The sequence below is a fragment of the Chrysemys picta genome, chromosome 18, assembly GCF_011386835.1.
Source record: "Chrysemys picta bellii isolate R12L10 chromosome 18, ASM1138683v2, whole genome shotgun sequence".
Classification (NCBI taxonomy): Eukaryota; Metazoa; Chordata; order Testudines; family Emydidae; genus Chrysemys; species Chrysemys picta.
Genome location: NC_088808.1, coordinates 25449868 through 25464355, shown reverse-complemented (window position 1 = coordinate 25464355; position 14488 = coordinate 25449868). Strand labels below are relative to the sequence as shown.

Genomic DNA, 14488 nt, shown 5'->3' with positions numbered 1-14488 from the left:
TACATCAATGTTAATTTACTCCACACGCCCAAAATCCCCTGGGGAACTGGCCCAGTCACAGATGATGGACTCTTATGGGACCATGCTGACATGGGAGGAATATGCATCAAGTTCTGTGGGATTTCCCTAGGATCCCACAATATCCATTCAGGAGTTAAGAGGTCCCTGGCCAGCAGCCAAATCCATTTCACCATCACCCCTCACTGCATGACTCAGTCGTAACTGTGCAACCGTAATGTTGTGTTCCTGCCCCCCAAACGATAACCCTCTTGTAGCTCTTGCATGGCACAGTAGGGTATGGGTCTGCAACAAGGAGCCAGGCATGGCATAATGATTAGAGACTCACTGTCCTTAACAGTTCTTTAAGTCATTCCATAAGGGGAGTTTCCTATTATTACCAATGAAATAATTACATTTATCTCTACATGTATCACATACGATGCATAAATCCTTGGCACATGAGCTGACAGCACTAATTGTTACCTGCCACAAACACAGGGGCTTGCAGATTTACATAAATGGTCTACATGAGGAGTAAGTAATGATATCAGCAGAGCACTTCAAGTTCTCTGTCTGTGCACCTCTCTCTAGCCAATTTTCTCTCAGAAAAAAAGTTTAATTTTATTTCTAACTTTGCATCATTTCATAACTGGCACTAATCCCAGCTCATCCCAGCTTCCATGTCCAACACCACGGCACTGCTGCATCCATGCAAGACCAGACACTCACCAACTGAGATGCAGATGTAGGACATTGTAAAAACGGTGCAAATACCCATGGTCACATAAATGCAAAAATAAATACTCATGGTTGGAGAGCATGTGGCCATAACACTGTTACTGTCACACATTTGTAATTTTCAAAGGAAAATGTGTGGGCACTTCTCTTACAGCCCAGGCAAATGGTGATAAATGAAATCATCAGCTAAGTCATTTCTTATATATGTGTATAAATAAAAGCAAGACGGTCTCCAGACATTACAATACCTCCAAGTGTTTGGATTAGAAGAAAGTGAATCTTTAGAAGAAAAAGAAAGAACCAGCCCCTGGGGGCAAAGCGATACCTAGTAATACAGAGGCAGTTCCTTTCTAGACCTCAGGGAGAAACACACTTTATGAAAATAAAACCCAGGGCAACTGTTTCTGCCTCGTCCCAGAGATCCAAATAGACAGGAGCTTGGCTTTACCGATAACGCAGCAATGGATTCGGCTCGTGCCACCCACATTTCGTCATTGTTTGCCATCTACTCAGCAACAGGCTTGTTCTAAGCGGGGACGTGGAGCTGTAGGACTGGAGTCTCCAGTCCACTGAGTTCTCGCTGCAGGTGAAGGGGCAGCAGCCAGGGCCCTGCTGGGTAAAGCTGGCCAAGGAGCCTGAACCCCTCTTCTGGCCTCAAGGAGGGAAAGGGCCCGGAGGAGCGAGGGTCCGTCATACCCAGTTCTCCCCGGCGTCAAGCTCCCGCGGGACACTACCTCAGTGGCGTAAGTTAAAGTTGCTTCCCTGCAGAAGGCTGAGAATCCTGCCAGTCTAACTGGACCCTGCCAACCTGGGCACAGTGAAAACCAAGCCCACAATGGAGCAATTTATACCACTGAAACGCCATTGCAGTCACTGGCATTGTACAGTGGCGAGAGAGGAGAATTAGGCCCAACCTTTCTTTCCTTTAGATGTGCACCTACAATATCAGCCCATCCATGCTGTTCGTGCCATCCCCCTAGCTGTCAGGGTTTCATACTGCCACCCAGCACAGCAGAATCTAAGCATCTTCCCTGTAGAATCGACAGCAAAGTCCTCAGTGGATTTCCTGGAATCTCTGGCACTTCCCCCTTTTCAGGTGTTTGGGGTATAGTTATTTGCTTTGTTTGTTCTGTTCTGTTGTGTTGGTTGATTGGCTTTTATTGAGCCTTAATCATCTTTCACCACTGTTAGAAACTACACACCTGGAAAACTAAAATCTGAAAATCAAAAATAAATCATTGACAAAAAGCAAGCAGCATTTATTTTCTTGAGTGCTGATCATCTGGGACCTAAAGGGACATTGTTAAATAAAATTAAGAGAATCTGATGTATAATAATCATCAGCATCATCATAATATGCACCTTGTGTTTCTATAGAGCCTTCTAGCAAAAGATCTCCAAAGTGAACCAACACAAGACCAATGCAATACTTAAGTCTCACTTATCATGGCTTAAGTGGGAGTTAAGTGGGGCACTGGCTTTGTGCTGACCCTGTGCGCAGAGGGAACTTGCACCCAGAGGGCTTCATCTCTCTCTCTCTAGGTTTTATCTGGTGCTCACCATCAGGGCGACTGTAATGTTTTAGAAACATTAACAAACTAAGACTCAGTGAACCCCACTGTGAGATGGGTCCCAATGATCCGCATTCCCACTGTATCTCCACAGAACTAGGCACACCGAGATGAAGTGTCTTGCTCAGGGCCATACAGTCAGTGGCAGAGCTGGGGACAGATCCATGTTTCCTGATCCCCCCTCCCTGTGCTTTAGCCATGAGCCTGGGCACACAGCAGATAACACTGTTTGGAAGCAAACTACAGGCAGACAAAATGAGAAACAATAGGAATGAAAAAAGAAGCTTTACAGCCTAAATTGCTAGTATTCGCATACCCATATGGGGCCTGATCCTGTTTTCCCTATTGAAGTCAATGGCAAAACTTCCATTGTCTTCAACACAAGCAGAGCAGCCCGCAGGATCATACTCCCCATGGGGAACTTCTCTTGTCTTCTGAGGAAGCTCTGTGCCAACGCGGAGGGCAGAGCATGGCTCACAAGGTTAAAGTTGTAATTAATATCAGGTGTTTTACCTTACAAAGAATCCAATCCTTTATGCCCCTAGCAGCCCCACTCACTTCTCTCTAGGCATTTATATCCTGTATGTAAATAGACCTTGCATGATACTGCAAGCCACTGCATACCAGAGAAACTGGCTTCAGCGGCACTACTCACAGGAGTCATGTGAATAAGGATTTACAGGCTCAGTCAGACCCTAACTTGGCCCAATGAACTGGTAGCACAAATGGCTCTAAACAGCCAGTGTTTTCATATGCTGATGATTACCATATACGGAATGTGCCACTAACCTCAGGGGGAACGCACAGCTCAGAACGCACACCAACAACCTGAAGACTGCTCTCTAAAATGATTGCAAATAGATATTTGATTGCAAGCCCATTTGTATGTGCAAACCAGCACAGACAGACTATACACTGCATGATTATTACCATCTCTGAAAACCAAATGTTTTCTCACATGCAGAGATGCAAATGCAATACTCACAGGTCCGCCCGGGGGTGGGGGGGGCAATTTGCCCCAGGCCCTGGGCCCCGCAGGGGCCCCCATGAGAATATAGTATTCTATAGTATTGCAACTTTTTTTTATGGAAGGGCCCCCCGAAATTGCTTTGCCCCAGGCCCCTGAATCCTCTGGGCAGCCCTGAATACTCATGATGCCAACAGAAAAATTACTTCTGAGAATTTCTGAAAAATCAGCAGATGATGGCTATAACCCCAAATGAACACGTTAGTAATAGAAATCAAAAGCCCTATGCCTATGCCCGTGGGTCCCCACGAATCCATCTAGATCCAGCATGGATTTGAGGGCATACAATCAAAATGTGGTACGGCTGCTGAATTAATGACGGATTACCACAGATCACTTACTACATTTAAATGTATGCAGAAGAGCTTGAGTATTTGTGGATGTCGCTCGGGACACTGGTATGTATCAGAAATGGTTGTACTTCATTATAACAAAGTTTGGGAGTTGCCCCAAAGTGGGAGTCAAAACAGTTTCACTATTCTGTATTCATTTCTTTCTCTCTCTCTTTTTTTTTTGCTACTCACTGTAATTTCATAATTTCCTACAGTACTTTATTTTGATTTGCTAAGAAATCTATGTCTTTGTGTGGTGTAGGATGCATTACTTATCATACATACATAATACCAAAAGGAAACTCCAGCAAACAGAAAAACTCTCCGGAAATGGATTGAAATTGTGACACACTGAGGAAAAGTTTGAATCAGAAAATCTGCTAAATTATGCTCCCACGGGGAGCTGCAGGAATAGAAAGTACCAAGTGGTATAAAATGTTAGCTGTAGGCAAGCCATTATGTCAAGAGATAGGGTCCCGCGGGTTGGAAACAACTGTGTTGTGGGGTGGACGTTAATGAGAACTATAACCTTTCTCTCAGTAATGAATTTTGGCAGGTACAATGCTGCAGCCTTAGGGCTCAGCCCTGCAAAGGGCTCCGTGCCCTCAGCTCCCATTGACTTGGAGGTACTGAGCACCCTCAACTCTCATTGAAGGATCAAGCCCTGAAAGAACAAATGTTTCTCATTGACACACTTTTGTTACTTCAATGACATGCTATCCCCGGTCACAGCTTCCTTATCATTACTGGTTGCGATTCACAGCCATATATGACTCACAAGAATCATATTTTGTCACTGATCTTCAGAAATAGTAGGAGTGCATTTGTATTCAAGCTGCAAGTAAACAGAAACACAAGGAAAGTTTTCTGTCAGTCTGAAAAAATAAATTAGCAACTTCTAGATCTGGTAGGAGAAGCTTTAAAAGAATATTATTGTTTCCTGATGCAGCCTCCGATTTGCATATTTACTATCCCGACCACAAATGTAACAATTGCAAAGACATTATCAAGAGAATCAATTATAGAAAGATTTTCTTATCCAAAGTAAGTGATGCTCCTGATTATACTAAAGGACACATACAATTTGCTTTAATCAAGCAAACTTCTTAACTGAAGTCATTTACAAGACGGATCTGGTCCTCAACATATGCATATAAATTCCATTAGCTCTAACAGAGAGTACATGTGTGCTCTAGTACATTATAAATAATACATTTGTTACAGTAAAATCAAGAGCCAGATTCTGCCCTTTGATACACACGAATGGCTCCTGTTGAAGTCTATGGGAGTTCCATGCATGCAATTTCGTCTCAAAATCTGTAGGAAAAGATATTGTCTAGGTGAGGGGGAAAAGGGTGTATAATAACCTTGATGATGAGAAAATATTCTTCATAAATATATGAAGCTTCTGATAGAAATGCCAGAGTGTAAAGCATTATAAAAAGTCCCTAAGAACTAAGGTATTCAGTTTTGCTACTTTCTTAAATTATTTTTTAGCCATCAGCAAGTTCTGTTCTCAGATCGCTGTACAAGTTCAAGAATGAATCACACTAACAAAGTAACAATCTAGGAATAATTATATTAACAATTTTCTGTAATACAGCCTTGCAAACGTCTACTCACTTGCCCACGGCAAATAGCTATTTTTGATGGGTAAGTAACATACTCTAAATTTTGTCAGTCATCATGATAAAAGGGAAGCAAGTAGGTTTTGAACTGAGGTTGGTAAATTTCCATTACAATTTTGCAAGGCTGTTCTAATACACCCTTAGCTCTTTGGGAAATAATCTTTTATCTCTTGAAAAGATATTGCAAGTATCATACTATATGAACTATATTTTATTATAAGATGGGTTACATCTACATACTGTATATTAAACTGCATAACTTGCTATAAATAATACCTTCTAATTACAAGGTGTTTTGCAAGTACAGTAACTCAGGTAAAAAGCAAAATTTTCTTTGTATCTGTATAAAAGAAAAAATAATTTTTCAAAATATAAATATATTCAGTAGCAAGTGGTGTTTATTTTGCAAATCTGTTTTGAAAACAGCCTGTTCATTTCTTCCAGAGAGCAAACATCCTCATTCCCCTGCCACCATCATTTTTACAATCATAAATTATCTTTACTCATCGTAAGACCTCCTGATGCCAATGCTTGGGCCAAATCTCCTTGACTGCGTTAAGTCACACCAACAGGGCAAGGTGCAATGCTCTAAGCAATTTCAGACATACCCAAACCAAAGCCAATCAAACCAAAAACACCCCAAAACCAGACCCTATATTGCATTTGAGAAATATCAGTCTAGCCAAAATAATTCCAGGAACAAAAAACCAAAACCAAGGTTGCTAGCTTTAAACTAAACATACTATCAAGTTTCTGCCTCAAACCGATCCTGAATTTAAAGAAGCATCTAGAAATTATGAGACAATGTGCCTGAATAAGGCAAGCAGAATTTTGCCTATTCGTACACAGAATAGAAACACTACAGAGATTTTTACTGAAAACCAAAAGTCAGCTAGTTCTGACCTAAGTGATCTGCCTTCTTATCTCCTATGTTCTGCTCCCTCAGCTCAGAGACCTAGTATGTGCTCTCTCACCCTTTACCTTATATTGATAGTTGCAAGTCAAATGTATTTTTACCCAATTTCTCACAGAGAAAAACCTGAGTTCATTTCCCAAATGTTACCAATGCTGCCATAACGCCTGTTGTTGGGAGCCAATTTCTACATGGTTCACTGTTACATTTTTTAAAAGGTCTTAATTCAGAGACCACTTCTGGCTCCCATAAGAGTCTCATACTATCCTTTTTTAAAAAAATGCATTTTAAGTAATAGGTTTAGGCATCTGATACCAGCATTGTAGAGTTTCAGAGTCCTGTCCTACAAAGATTTTATAATAAGTAGGCAGCTAACTAGGATATTTCAAGTCAGCTACAGAGATAGGGTAGTTTCTGCTTTCTGTTACACCAGTATAAATCCCAAACAACTTCGGCCTCTAGCTAACTCAGCTGTCAGGTTTCACACTATGCATAACTAACCTTTTCCTTTGTGTCAGAATAAACGTGTGCTTCTTTTTATATTTCGTAGGGAAGAAGAGACCGTCATTTCATTAGGAGTCAAACTTTGCTTTGAGAGTATAGCAGTCATCTCAAAAACATGCCAAGAAAACCTTTATACCTCACCATTCAAAAGAAATACATGGTTTGTTTTTTACTAGAAATTACCGCATAATTCATTGCTCACTGTTTTTTATTTTATACTACTTAATAAATAGCATGATATATCACACAAATCAGAGGAGGAAAATGTAAGTATATGAAACAGTTTATCTGTAGTTATTTTGCAGACACCCCTTTTGGTTTGGTATAACTATATAGTGGAAGCCAATGTTATATGCTTTTTATTGTCATTCATTAGGGGTTAAAATCGACAGCCCACTTGTGACTTTACTTCCTCTACACAATGATCTAATTCAGGCCAAGTAGCACAAAATCACTCACTAATAAAATTATGAAAAATTATTGATAGCTATACAGACATTTACAAGCCCTGCAAAACGGTCATGAAAACTGAACACCATAAGATTTTGAGACGCAAAATCTACTTGCCTGCCCTTTAGCATGATAATGCTAAAGAATAAAAGAATATTTTACTGGTTCCCAAAATTACTTTCTTTGGCAAATCAGCAGAGGTGTATATCTGTGTGTGTGTGGGGGGGGGGGGGGGGGGAGAGGGTCTATGCACATTTATACACATTACACAGAGAGAGGGAGAATGTTTATATTTATATATCCATATTTCATTACACCTACTGAGGGCCCAATCCTCATTCCTTGTATACTCAAAATTCCCACTGCAAGCACGGTAAGTGTGCCAGGAATGCAGGCTTAAGCTCAGAATGAACATACTGTATACTTCATTCAAATAGAAGGGCAAATATTAAGTACACTAATATTTTGCTTCACCTTGTTATGAGATGAGGTACGGTAAGCAATGAAAAGCGAACACTTCCTAGACAAAAATTCATAAAACCATATCTTGTAAAGAAAATTACTCTTCACTTAAATTTGAATCATAATTGTAGAATGTAAAAAATATTTTGCTCATGGACATTTCACCCCTGCTATATTTAGAAGTATTTAATTATTATTAACTATCCCTCTATATTTCAAGTCCCCATGGCAGCAAGCATTTTAAGCTTCATAAATCGTTATATGCTGATCAATGTAGAGATGAATATGGACGGGTCACACAGTTGGAATGGAAATAAACCAATAACATAGTTAATCTGAGAAAATACAATAGTATTCATATATTTTACCATGACCATGATATGTTATTTATTGTTGAAATAATGTCATGTATATTTTTGACCTGTTTCAAATTTTGGGCCCCCCAAAAAAATAAAAATAAAAATCACCTGCTCTCTTAACAGAGTATGAACTATCCATATCAACAATATATTTCAAAGAATATTTTCACAATGGATGTCCTATGTATTGGTTACTCTTCTTTATATAATTAACAGTTAAACCTTAGAAATTATCAATTACTCCTAATTCATATAATTGTACATAACCCACATTATATAAAGGTCTTCCTTAATATTTTCTACCATAAGTGAGTATAATTATGTTGTTATTATTAATTTAAAACTCCAGAAAAGTTTCAATTAATATTTTAAAAAACAGAATTGTCCACTCAGATTAATAAATCCTGTTGAAATCCATTTCTGTGAGAACATTTACTAAAAATATCCTCTAAACCAAAACTTAGTCTCCTTGTTGGCTCTGCCGGTACCATGCTTTCTCAGAGCCTGTGGAATTATCTTCTCTGTAACCTTTTATACATGTTACATGGGGATGAATTCCTGCTGACACAGCAGCAAGTTGAGGTTTTTCTGCCTGGTCTCTGGCTATTCAGGTGACGTCATTGGGAGAAATAACAGTAACATTTCCTAAAAGCTCCGGATGCCTAGTGCCTTTGTTTCATGCAGCTTTAGGAGTGGAATTGTTTAGAGGTATTATTAAAAACTAGTTTTGCAAAACATGTTTAATGTGACTGATTGATCTGATATACAGGAATGTTTAGATTTTCAGCAAAAGTACCAAAGCATTTAAAACACTTTTTTAGCATTTTAATGGATGCCATAAATTAATCATTATCTGATATTCTGGACATATGCATATACTGCTCCTGATCTCTGAGCTTTGATCAGCATTTATGCTGTTTCTTAACAACAACCTAACAAGGAGTAGTGCCAATCTACCAGAAGAGGTAAATGAAATAGACTGGGATGGCATTGCTCTGCCCAATTTTAGCTTGTTCAGATTCTGAAAAATCTGTACTGATGAGTGCACCGATTAAAAGAATGTGAAACTGAAAACAAACAGAACCTTTCTGTTAGTAAATGGTTAGGATCCCTACTACGTGTAGCTGAATCAGAGAGCCCAAGTCACCTCTTGTGCCCTGAATTTTGTCTACATATCACAAACTGCTCTCAGGATACACGTTTTCTCTGGAAAATAAAACAACATTTTCAAAAATGGGAAACATTTGCTACTTTACTTTGCTTTCAATTTAAAAAATATTTTAACTAGAAAATACCAGTTTGACTGTCTCACTCACCGGAGAGAATTTGCAGAATCCGGAATGGCTAAAATTTAGTGTAGCCCATTGCACTTCTTTTGCCTCTTAGTCATGCACTGACCCTTGTTGATTTCACATAAAAAAAAAATCAGCATAATCACTGACAAAGAAAGGCCCAGAGATTTAGAACAGCATCAATACATGCCAGAAATAGGCGGCAATGTTTCTTTTCCGGGACTGAATAAGAATGCTAATACAATGCCTGATATGTCTTGGTACTTTTGATAAAAATCTAAATATTTCCCTTTCTTTCCCTAAACAAAATGCAAAACCAATTAGTGAAAAATATGGAATATTAACTAATGTGGCTGTTTGGCTGCTCTTATGTCTGAATTCCGTTTACAACTGTATTCCTTGACTAAATGAATTCCTTCACTACCTTTATTTCCAAAGCTACAATCAGAGTAAGCATTATTCTACAAAGAATATATATAGCAACTAAGCTAAATCAACCACCATACCTTAAAAGATTAAAACTGGATGTACAATTACAGAACATTACCAAGCAGCAAGAAATAAGACAACATTTATGTAACCCCGAACACTTAGATCACAGCAAAGCAGAAAAATATAACCACAATTAAATGACGGGAGGAGAGCATAAATGGGAAAACATTATGCTGTTTATAATTACCAATGTTTTTGTAGCAGAAAACACTGCTGTAAATACCACAATTAGTAATTTCAATAGAGCAAATAACCTGCACTAGATTTTACTGCTGCAAAAGCTGAAACATTGTTTTTGGTTTTTTATTATTGATAAGTTTTCATTCAGTGGGTTTCTTTATGTCAGCAAGATAACTAATTTTTTCCAAGTTCAAAGTATCACCTTTGGGCCCAATCCTGTCACTCTTATTTTGGCAAAGCTCACATTGAAGTCTACATTTTTGCTTGAGTTAGGCTAGCAAGATCCTGCTCTCAGTGTCTGCTGTAGCACTGCGTTGTCTTCACTTAAACTACTTGCAATCAAATGCACTCCTGCCCCAGCAGTAATGTAACATTTTTGCAAAAGCTACTAAATATTTAATGTCAAAATCAAAAGATCAGTCTGTACTATCCACTTCGTGTAAATATTTATAGAATTGAACATATGACCAAGATGCTGAAATACACAAAGTCACAGACATGCAGCCCGGTGATGTAGTGGAGATATTCATGTAATACATTGCATTTATCATGCACCTTTGACCACTTCATTCTGCACCCTGGCCACTAATCCATCTCCCTCAGTATTTATTCTAACATTTCAAATCCAAGTACAGCTGCAAACAGACACCATTTTTATTTTAAAAAGAGAAAATCAACCCACCAAAAAAAAAAATGTTTTCTCCTTTCCCCCACAAACCCCAAATTACAGAGGACAGGCAATAATAATTCCTGACCCTGTGGAAGGTTTAAGGTCTGATATCTGACCCTGCAGAAGCTTGCTTTCTTTGGAAAGAAGAGACCCGAGTTTTCCAAAGATACACATAGCACTTGATTATAGTCCTGGGAGTTCTGGAGAAATCTGGTCTTTCAATTACATTACTACATACAGAAAAGCTATTTTCAGTAACTTTTAGTGATTAAGAAAATTTTGGAAGTCTCTCTTTTTTTCTCTGAGCCATGTATGTACATGGGATTTAAGGTAACACAAACATCTGACTTTACTGATACTATTCTTCATATCCCTCAAGCTGTAATTTTTTTTTTAAAAAAGCATCTCTTAATAACATGTGCATATACATCATGACACGTTCTGGCGGGATGTAAAGGTTTGTAGCAGTTTGCATTTGAGATGACGGTACAACTCACTCACAGCTTCACTACATATGGGCAACGCAACCCTCTACACTCTTGCTGATAAAACTTGTACACACACCACATGACTAAGGAGGAGTGTGTAGTTATTTTTATACTTTAATTAACAAGAATTACTAATAAGAGAAGATTTCCAATAGCCTAAAACACAGCTGCCAGAGGAAGAATGGAAACAATATCAGTTTAGTTTCACATGCTTTATCTTTCAAATTTAATACAATTTCAGGGGAAAATAATTTTGATTTACCATGTCTTCCCCCACCTCTCTTTACTATTAACTACTTCTGCTGTCAGTCCTTGGGGGCACACACAGCAGGTTACCATGTAATGTCACACTAGGTGCTGTGATTCAACAAAGGCTAACATGTTGATATCTTTTTATTGCTAGTCAGCCTGGACACCCCATTTCCCCCTATACAATTAGAAGCCTTTGATAATATCTAAAATTCTAAAGAGGATTTATTTCTATTCTAACAAAGAATTTTTTTCACAAAGGGACAGTCCATTGTTTTGTTTTCTAAGATATTGTCTTTTTGCGAAACTCTGTTATTTTACAGACTGCAAAGGGAATCATCTCCTGCATGCTGTTCCTAACACTTTTACATTTCAAAGAATTTTGTGTGGGTATGCAATGGAGCGTTTCTTAATTTAAAAAAAATCTTGAGAAGTATCTTGTTTATTTATACAGTCAGATGTTTCATGGATCTGACATACCTATTAAAACTAAATTCTCTGTAACTGTTACAAACGGGAATATGTGAAAATATTAATACTTGTTAAAACCAAAACCCCCAAAACGAATCCGTGCAGTTCAGTAAGAAAACGCGTAGGCAACTATGGTTTTTCATATAGCAGTATCTGGGTCTGTTGAAGCTTCTTTAATAACACATCGGTTAAGGCTGCAGTATGAAATTACACATTCTATTGTAACTCCTAACTAGGGGGACATCTCTCTAGGCCATTCCTACAAGAGTTAGAACCCAACAATATTTATACTCAGCATGGCATGTTAGCATTTACTACTCGTTTCCATGGAGATGGATTTTCATGCTGTAGCTATGAAATGCACATTGTTGCCACTAAGCCACTTCAGGCCCTTTCTGGAAGCCTGCTGAATGCCTGACAAAAGTTGATGCAAACCAATAGTTGTTGTTCTTTGTTTGTTGCCAGACTTCTAGCAGAGCCATATTATGTCCTAGTGATTGAAGTGCCCATGTTCACCCCCCTCCCGACACAAAAAGGACCCTAAATTTTAGTGACAAGCATGAAGTGGGCTTTTGCAGGGGCGGCCAAACAGCTAAGCGGGGCAGGAGCTCTGCGTGGCAGAAGGGCATCGCTGCTGGAACGGGCGGGTTCATACAAAGCCCGACATTTGGGGAATAAAAGTATCAATAAAGTCAAGTCTCTCGGGAGGCGGGAGCGGGTGCACGGAGGCGGCTGGGGCGGCCGGGACTGGCTCCGAGGGGCCGAGTCCCCCTGTGCCCTGTCCGCAGCACATCGGGGGCTCGGCGGCGGCCTTTGCGGGAGGCTGGCAGGACCGCCCCGCGGGCAGGGCCCACACGCTGCGGGGCGAGCGAGCGCCCAGACAGCGGCAGTGACCCGAGCCCGGCCCAGCTGCGCCCGGGTTGAGCCGCCGCACCGGGCGCTACGAAGGGTCGGCCTGGGGCCTAGCGCTGTCCCCGGGGGACCCTGCAGCCCGCCCGCCCGCTCCGTGGCCCGGCCCAGAGGGGCGAAGCCCCGGCCGGCAGGCGGGAGCCAGGCCTACCGAGCCCGGGCAGGAGTCGGGTCGAGCTGGGGGCCGTGAACACCGGCCCGTCCCCTGCTCATTCCCGCGCTAGCGGGGACCGGCCCCGGACCGGGCGGAGCGCAGCAGGTGGGAGCTTGGCAGGAACCTGCCCTGGGGTCTGTGTGTTTGACCGATCCGTCGCTGCGGTGCCTCGGGGGGTTGTGCTGGGCGGCCGGGGGCACCGGGACGATTCCCCCGGTAACGTCCAGGGAGGCAGGGCTGGAGACCAGCCGCTTTCTGTCCCTTTAGCCAGGTGAGCAAACACGCTGGGGTCTCGCTGCACCGACGGGCTCGCTCGGCGGCCCCCAGCACTCAGCGCCGGCTCTGCCCATGCAGCCTTCCCCGGAGTTTGCTTGTTTTTCTCTAATGACAACACGGGGCTGCTGATACTTCGCACGGTTTCTCAGGAACGATTTTTCGTTATCTCGCAACAAAAGGCCAGTTAAAAATCCAACTAACTTCACCCAACAGCCCGAGTACTCGGGTTTAATTCCTGCGTTAAAAATCCAACTACAAATCCCGTTTGTTAAACGCCTCCCCGAGATGACACCGCTCCCAGAGCAAGCCCCGTGCCCCGGGCTCTCCCGGGCGTTTTGCACCTTCCCAACTTCAGCGGCCCGTGGTCCGATTGATTTCGAGTTTTGTTAATAATGTTTGGAACAAACTGATTTTAGAACCAAGATTAAATTCTTCCAAATACCTAAAACTGCCGTGCGGGAAATGTTCTACTGAAAGGGCATTTCTGTTTTAAATCCTAGAATTATTTACCCGCGGCGCATTTCAATAAAAACGCTACGAATTACCGGCACAAATTTCAAACGAGTTGAGCTCGAATTTAGCTGGGGCGCTTGCTAAATAACCCCCTTGTCACTCGGACACCAACCGAGGTGTTATTTAACATTTGTAAAACCACCCGATACAAACTCCCGTTGCTAAATGGCAGCGGACTATTTAACTTCTTATCCGTGGCTCGTAACCCCCATTTCTAGCCTGGCCATTTGAACCCGTAACCAATCGCTCTGGGGTCCGGGCGCGCGGTCCGTGGCTGGGCGCTCTCGGATCACCGCACCATTAGAGGCTTTTTCTGGTTTTCGTTTGAAAACTTTTTGGCGTTTCCCAACAAGGCGGCAGAACTCGGTGAGAGGCTCCCGGGGACCCTGGGCAGCCTGTTCCGTCCCCTCTGCCCAGTGCAAGGCCCGGCAGGCGCATATGGCCCGGCGAGCACGGGACCCGGGCGGCAGGCGTGCGGGGCAAGGGAGAAGGGTGCCTTACTGTTGGTAGTCCTGTTTGCAGTACAGTTTTCGATCCCGGAAGTAGCAGCTGGTGGTGAGGGCTTGTTGACACACTGCACACTGCAAACACTCTTCGTGCCAGGAAGATTCGTTCACTCTCATCAGAAAACGGTCTGAGATCGGCCGCTGGCAGCCCTCGCAAACCGCCTGGTTCTGACACTCTGACCCTAGGAAACAGCAAAGAGGGATGTGAGCGGCATGCGGAGATGGCCCCCGAAACGCCCCAGCTGCGCCCCAGCACGGGCTCTGCCAAGCGGGGCGCTGCCGCAGCTCGGCCCGTGGGTCCGGG

General features: G+C 41.9%; 1 protein-coding gene across 1 annotated transcript in view; it reads right to left on the bottom strand.

Moving 5' to 3' along the window:
• The window catches only part of LMX1B (LIM homeobox transcription factor 1 beta), a 131367-nt gene that overhangs the window by 115815 nt on the left and 1064 nt on the right, over nt 1-14488 (bottom strand). The window contains exon 2 of the mRNA XM_005279432.4: nt 14180-14366. Within this exon, the coding sequence (XP_005279489.1) occupies nt 14180-14366 (187 nt within the window). The remainder of the gene's footprint in view (nt 1-14179; nt 14367-14488) is intronic.